The 8,343-nt window shown below is 33.5% G+C and overlaps 1 protein-coding gene across 1 annotated transcript; it reads right to left on the reverse strand.

Annotated features, from left to right (window-relative positions):
- Positions 1–6,092: 6,092 nt before the first annotated feature.
- On the reverse strand, positions 6,093–7,879 carry LOC114192632 (probable galacturonosyltransferase-like 4). Its single transcript, XM_028082411.1, has 3 exons — positions 7,360–7,879; positions 6,341–7,244; positions 6,093–6,249 (listed from the first exon to the last, which is right to left on the reverse strand). The coding sequence occupies exons 1-2, from the start codon at positions 7,844–7,846 to the stop codon at positions 6,676–6,678; spliced, it is 1,056 nt and encodes a 351-aa protein (XP_027938212.1). The 5' UTR covers positions 7,847–7,879; the 3' UTR covers positions 6,093–6,249; positions 6,341–6,675.
- Positions 7,880–8,343: the final 464 nt, after the last annotated feature.

The following is an 8,343-nucleotide window of genomic DNA, read 5'->3' on the forward strand; positions in this document are numbered from 1 at the left end:
GGATGGTTGTGTGTTCAAACCTTGATAGACATGAATTAAACTTTATTTTTGCCAAAATTAACTTTAGGCATGAATGTTAAAAGGCAAGGAAAAACCTAGATGGTCAAGGGTTGGTTGAGGGTTGCTCTGTACTTTGGAGAGGAAATTCATAAGGAAATTGGAGAGTGTGTGGTGAGATTTGAGTGCAACAAGAGGCTGAATTGGAAGAAAGCTTGAGGCAAGTCATTGGTGATTAAAGGAACACTCAATTTCGCAAACTTTAAGCAAGGATTCTAGGTTAGGGGAAGTTGAATTCGTCTTTGTACTTTTTGTGGGCTGATATATGATTGGTGTAATGATTCTTTGTATGATCATATTCAAAAATGTATAAATACCTTGTGCTCTATTGTATGATTGTGTTCCTAAGCTGTTGGGTGTGTGAACCAATACGGGAAGGCTAGGGATTCTAGTTTTCTATGATTTTTGCGTACTTTTTGAGTTTAAATCGTGCCTAAGAGGTTTGGTTGCCATTATGGACTGCTTGGTAATCATTGAGTTGTGTTTTGGTATGGTTTTGGTTATTTTCGTGTGTGAACAAGGAAGAAACTCTGCTATTTTTTGCCAAGCAAGTCACTCTCGCCTAAGTGAAAATCGCAGAAACTCGTCCCTGGTTTTAGTTTGAGCATCTCGCTCAGGCGACTAACTTTGGTGTTGAGCGACATGTTATCTCGCCTAGGCGAACCCGTGAGGAAACCTGGCACGTCTTCTGTTTGAATCCTCGTCCAGGTGAGGGATTGGTTGTCTGGGTAAAAGAGGGCCTCGCTTAGGCGAGAAGGTCTTGCGTAAGCGAGAGCTCGCGGAGAACCATTGTAACTCACTCGCTCAGGCGAGGGAACCTAGCTTGAGCGAGATGGACATACTCGGTTGGGCGAAGGCTTCTAACCTAAGCGAGAACAATGAAGATCCGTGCTCACAATGCCTGATTAAGCTGTGGCTTGCTATGTTATCCAGAAATTTCATGAATAATGTGCATATGATTGTGATGTTGGGCTTGAAGGACTAAGTCCATATGATCTGGGATGTGCTTGGTTTGAGTTGTGAACGAGGAGTTCGTGATGGGTTGACCGTATGCGAAACGTGAACGATTTAGTTCACCGAAGGTACTCTTGTTTAAGATGAGTGAGCGAAGGAGTTCATTTCATGCTCAAACTTGAGAATGCTATGAGTGATGGAGTTCATAGTAGGAAAGGCGGGTATGCGTGTCCGGGTCTGAGCGAGGAGTTCGGATGATGGGCGAGGGAGTCCGTGAAGCAGGATTACGAGCAGGATAGGCTCGTAGGTTGGACCACGAGCGAAAAGGGTCGTGGAAGCACATGAAAGTCCCATGATCAAGAGTACATTTATAAACTCATAATGGTTATGAGTGCAAAAAAGTGGGTGGTTATTATAAAAAGATAAATAATTATAAATGCTTGGGTGGGTTTATTTCATATTTATTTTATCTGTGTGCATAGCTCACCCTATCTGTTTGTGTGTGGCGATGATCGGGTAACTTGTTATCCGGGAACAGATGATGTTATAGGTGAGCCAAGAGATGCTTAATGGCGGAGAGTGGGAGCAGATTACATAGGGATTTATAAAGACTTATTTTATTAGATTTTCATGTAATCTAATTATTAGTTTTTACTACTTTTGGCTTTTGAATTGTAAAGACTACTTATGCAAGTTTTGACCTTACATCTCGATTCTTATGTTTTAAAGTTTAAAAATTTCCCGCATTTTTGGGAAATGGTTGGATAATGAATGAGGTATTTATTTCAAATAAACTGTTTATTTTTTTTATTATTTTATTTAAGTAATATCCTACCAGAATGTTATAGAAACCAATGAAGAACATAAGACACGACATAATACTGATTTTCCAAAGGAGGATAATGTGTCCTTTGATTTTATGCTAGAAGAAAGCACTTCCAGTCTCGTTCAATAAAGGAATAGAAGATCACTACTTTGGATGGAAGGTTATGAAACTGGAGAAGGGCTTTCTGAAGGCAATACAAACGCTAATCTAGTTATGTTTGTAATGGGTGAATGTGATCCTACTCATTTTGATATTGCAGTTAAAATTGAGAAATGGCGAAAAGCCATGGACGAGGAGATGGAAGCAATAAAAAAAATAAGACCTGGGAATTGATGGAATTACCTAACGAAGCAAAGAAATTTGGCATGAAGTGGATTTATAAGACTAAATTCACAAAGAATTGAGAGGTAGACAAGTACAAAGCAAGGCTTATATTGAAGGGGTATGCACAAGAGTATAGGGTAGACTACATTGAAGTATATGTACCAGTGGGCCGCATGGAGACAATCCGGTTGGTGGTAGCACTTGTAGCTCAAAAGGGATAGACTATTTATCAACTTGATGTAAAGTCAATGTTCTTACATGGAGAAGAACATAAATTAAATAAGTTGAAGAAGGCTCATTCCAGACTTAAGCAAGCACCACATGCTTGGTATAGTCAGATAGAAGCATATTTTCTGAAGGAAGGTTTTGAGAAGTGTGACTACAGACTTACTTTGTTTGTGAAAAGAGAAAAGGGAGAGTTAATATTAATTGATCTGACAAATCTTAGAAAAATGAGATATTTTTTGGATCTTGTAGTTCTACAAAAACTAGATGACATTTCTTATGTCAAAAGAAATATGATATATAAAGATGTTGCAAAGGTTCAGAATGGATAAAAGCAATTCTATGCAAACTCCAATTGTTCTCGGTGTTTAACTTACAAAGGATGAAACTGGTATAAAGATAGATAAGACTTACTATAAACAAATTGTGGGAAGTCTTATGTTTAAGTATTTTACATATAGTGAAATATAAGTAAAAAAAACACAAAATGAAATTGCAACTATTTTATTAAGATCACACTTTCGTTTATTTCCAATGAAATATTATCAATGGATTATAATCTGACAATAAACTCTATTTTATTGAAGAATGTTACAAATAAGAACACCTTATTAATTTTTTTACCATTTTTTATAAGTTACTATTTTTATTATTATTTACTACTTATAATTATATATGTTCACAATTTGATATTTTTGTATACTAGAATATTGTTCAATAATGTTTCAATAATTTGAATATTTAGTTTATTTGTTTGTCAAATTATATATGTTGATACTTTCATTTTCAACTACTATCTTTATAATAATATTTAGATAATTAGGTTAACACTTTGATTCCACTACCATAAAAGAGTAAATCTAGTCAATCAATTTTCAATGTACTTCAATAAATATATAAAATAAATTGAAAAAATTAAACACTCGTAAGTGAGTCAACTCACTAACCCACCAACCTATGGTGGGTAAAGTTGGGTTACAAAAATTTTGGCTCATCACGAGGTTGAGTTAACTCTTCTTTAGCTCAACCTCTGGTGAACCAACCCATGTGAACTGGTTTGACTCTCTTTGACCACCCTTTAGTTAGTGGTACTTATTGATAAAAAATAAACGGAACAGAAAAGGAATAAAGGAGGAAGAAGGAGACCTTATCATGCATTTTACTAATGAATTTGAGATTATCGATAATTATTGACATATGTCTATATTTGTTGATAAACTTTACTGACAACCTCTTTACTGATGAATTTTTGCCTATTAATAGTTCATTAATAAATACGATTTTTTGATGAATAATGATCATCAATAATATACAATTTTCTTGTAGTCAGTGGCATATGATTTTGGGGGCAGGGAAGGGCCCTCGCCCCCCAAATTTTGAATTTTTTTTTAATTATATATATATATATATAAATTTTTTTGGAAATTTATTAAAAAAATTAATTGTTAAGTATTATATTTTAAGAATTGATCAAAATTAAATTGTGTATTTTTTTTTTTATTTTATAAAGCACAACATTTAATGTTAATAGATAATAAAGAATAAAAATATTTAGGTTTAATTTCTCTTTTAGTCCTTGTTTTTTTCAAAAAAAAAATGAGACTAAGATTATATTAATTACATCAACAAAGCAAATCATCCATATTAAAAGTTTCAATTTTAATGAAAGAATCATTAATCCGTTTTAAGAAATTTAAAGAAATTGATAAAAGACCAAATTGCATTAGTTTTTTAAAAAATCTAGATAAAATTGAGATTAAAAAAAATTGGAGGATCAACTTAACATTTTTAAACAAAATCATGAATCAAAAGAGTAATTAAACCAAATATTTATTAAGATAATTTTTATTTTCATTCTTATTGTGTTTTTTAATTTTTTCACAAATTGTAATCATCTCTCACTCTCATATGTTTTCTTCTTCTTTTTTTCTTGAAAAATTAAGACACAAACTTTTTCTTTTTGCTTTCATTTCTCATTTATGCTCTTCCTTCCTTGTCTCTTGTCTTACTTGATAATGAAAACATTATTTTTTTATCTCATCAGTTTTTTGTTCACTCTTATATGAATATAGAAAAAAAAATGTATCACATGTTTTTTCATAACCGATTTTTAATTGTGACTTAATCATAATATATTTTTCTTTTAATAATTACGTGTCTCAATTGTTTACTAGATTATGATAAATTATTTTTTAATATTATTTACAAAAAAAAGTATATTGATAAAGAATAAAAGAATAAATTCATCGTTTAAAAGTGATAAAAAAGAAACTATTAATGAAAACAATATAGATTCTACTTTTTCACATATTTTGAAGCATTATACTAATGATTAAATTGTTTAGTAGAGAAGTCATTTTTTGAAATATTATACTAATGGTCAAATTTAATGATCTTAAAATTATATTATTTTGGCCCTCCAATATTTTTTGTCGCTTGTAGTGTCAAACAAAATTATGATTATGTATTGTTGCATAAAAGCAGTAAAAATAAGAAGGTAAAAAGGAATTAAAAAATAAATAAAAGAATGAGAAAATAATATAAACATATTGATTACGTGATCCCGTTTTTATTTTTCTTGAGGTTTCAAACAAATATAACACTTTACAACATTAACAACATAACTGGAATAGATTTTTTTTTTTTGGTTAAATATGTTTTTGGTCCCTGAATTTTCAATAAATTTTGGAATTAGTCCATTTCGAAACTTTAGACTAATTTAGTCCTTCATCTTTTAACATACGGGAATTTAGTCCTTTTAATCAAATTTTGTTAAGTTTATTTGATGTTTCGTACACATTTTAAGATTGTATTTGAGTTGTTTATATTGTTTGACACATTTTTGCTTTAATGTTAAGTCAAATATTATTGTGAAACGTGCTTGAAATGTCAAAAAAACTTAACAAAATTTGATTAAAAGAACTAAATCCATGCATTTCGAAAAATGAATGATCAAATTGATCAAAAATTTCGAAATGAACTAATTTTAAAATTCACTACAAGTTAAAGGATAAAAACATATTTAATCATTTTTTTATATGGAAAAGCACGGTTTGACACTTCCAAAACAAGTACACCCACTTGCCCAATAATAACATATATGACATTCAAAATTAAAACATTTAAAAAATAAAAATATTAACATTTTAAGTTATGAAGTGAACGTATTTAACTTTTAACGTCACACTAAATAATTTACGAATATTATTTTTGAGTAGCGTCACGCGTAAATAACAACGTAATGTAATATATAAAAATAAATGTTACAACTATACAATTTTTTTTAGTGATTAAAATGTTAGACTGCAATATACACCATTTTCTTAAACTCTCATTTCACAATTATACATATTATTATTTTATTTTGAACTTTTGTTTATATTTTATTATATTTATTAAATATAATATTTTATTATTAAAGTGGAAATAAAAGAAAAAAATAAGAATAATTTTTTAAAAAAATTTAATGAACAATTATTTTACTCCAAATTCAAAACTTGTCAAAGTATATATCAAGAACTATGGATCCGTGTTAGCATCGAACAAGTGAATGATCATAATATAGCTTTGCGTGGATATTTTATGAGATCACTCATAAACAAAAACACTAACTACATGCACATCTAGTCAAAAATGTGGATGAAACGGTAAATGTTTTCTAGCAGCAGTTGAGCTGGGGTGAAAATGTAGAAATTCTACCAAGATATTAAAAGGATAATTAAAATTAATAAATATCTTAGTCATGGACACATGTATAATCTCCAGCTCCAACTAGTATATATATCTATACTCATTGTTCTTGCTTTTCTGGATCATATCCCTTGCATTCATAGCACTGTCTTTCGCTTTTCTTCCACACCAAACTGCAAAAAACACATTCTATTTATCAGTCTCTCTTCACCCATATGTTTGCTTAATCAAACAAGATTTTGCAAATGATAATTGCCACTTTACCTGTTGTTTGAATTTCTTCCTTTCTTCATTCCTTCTCATTAACCTCCCTCACTGGGATTTTTCATTTTCCCAGACTTCCAATACATGTAATATTTCTTATATCTTCATGTGATGAAAACTCATCCTCCAACAAGTATGTGCTGATTTTTTTTATACCGTTTCTCTGTTATAATTTCAAAATATCTTGATGATTATTAATTTTAATGTTTAAAGTACCAATATATGAGTTTGTTTTGAATGTTCAAAGGAATGCAAGTGTAATTTTAATGTTCACCGGAGCACAGCAAGAAAAATATGATGAGTAAAGAATGTGAGGTGGAAGTTTATGATAATTTTCATTCCTCGAAAGCATGAGTATTGGGACGATAGAGATCATAGGGAGCCCAGAGATGATCAACAGAGCAAGGCCTTCTGGAGTCCAACCTCAACCATGGCTTCCCCTTGCCACTCCAATGCAGCAAACTGATAGGCCCAGGATGAAGACTCCTGCACCTGCCTTCAAGGTTATCACCTCCCAACCCATGCTGGTTCCACCTGTGATCCACACTCTTCAAATCCCCAGCCAGAACCAGAAGAAAAGGAGGCAAAGAACCCAAGTGGTAGATCCTCTTCTGCTTCTGCACCGCCATCCATGCCTCCACCTTCGCCCTGTACTTCCCCTCCCTCCATTTCTCCACGTCCATCACCATCACCCCCGTGTTGAAATAGCACGGTTTCCTTCCCTCGAACGTCTTATTCAACTCCTTGTCCTTCCAGAACAAATCCGTGAAATACAGCATGAAATTCGCTTGGCAATACTCCGGCGCCGCCAGCACCTTCCCCTGCAAGTCAACCTCCCACAGCTTCACAATGTCATCCACAACCACGATATCAGAGTCCAGGTATATCACGCGTTTCACGTGACCTGCATGTAATAAGGCTCCTCATAATATTATATCAACTTTGATTACAATCTGATGAGTTTTCACGTAAAAATCGAAGACGGATCTATTAGGTTATGCGAAGAAGAAGAAGCGTACCTGGGAGAATGTCGGAGAGGTAGATTCGTGCGTAGTTGAGAGGCTGGTCGAGGGCTTGGCGAATGGATTTGGAGATTTTGCCACGAACCCTATCGGATTCGAAGCGATAAATTTTGAACCTGAGGTAAGGAAAGGTGGACTTGATGGTGGTGAAAACCTGGGGCTCGAACCTTGCCCAGAGGAAATGGAACTCGACGTTTTCCGGACACGTGGAGTGCTGGAGAATGGAGAGGACCGCGGCCATGGTTCCTCTGAGGTAGTTTGAGTCCAAGGTCATGGAGATGTGGATTCTGTCATTGTTGCATGTGTTTCCGTTGCGGAATGCAGGGGCTTCTCGGAAGATGGGGAAGTCGGGGACGGGTTTTCGCACGACTCCGTGTTGAATGTTGGCGGCGAGAGAGGTGGTGGCGGCGGCGGTGAGGAGGAGGAGGAGATAAGACAGGAGGCGTAATGGGGAGGGAAAATGTAAAGGGTTCCCTGGGGCCATATCCTCCTGTCTTTTAATGTTGTGGTGTGGAAGTCAAGGTGGCAAAGGAGGTGAAAGTGTTGGAGCCGTGATGTTTATGAAACTTTTTTTCCTTCCAAGGAAGGTGGGATTGTAGGGAAGAGAACCATCTTCGGAGGATGAGGCAATATAAAGCCCATGGTTCTGATATTTTGTTGCATTTTGGTGCTGTCCCTATATCTTTTCTACCCAAAATATTCTCTGCTTTACCTTTGTTTTTTTGGGTTTATTTAAGACTTCTCTATGATGCCATAATGGTGTGTAAAATGCTTTTTCTTTAAGATCTTATAATTACATGTTTCACTCTTTATTTTCAAGGAACCATATATGTTTTTGTTCACTTTCATTTTGACCGATAAGTGCTCATGGTTCGTGATGCAAGCCACTTTTCTTACTTAACAACAAACTTGTAAAATAGGTATGCTAATTGATTTTATGATCTTTTTAAATTTAATGTTAATGGATCAATTGTTTTATTA

Source organism: Vigna unguiculata, chromosome 7, assembly GCF_004118075.2.
Source record: "Vigna unguiculata cultivar IT97K-499-35 chromosome 7, ASM411807v1, whole genome shotgun sequence".
Taxonomy (NCBI): domain Eukaryota; kingdom Viridiplantae; phylum Streptophyta; class Magnoliopsida; order Fabales; family Fabaceae; genus Vigna; species Vigna unguiculata.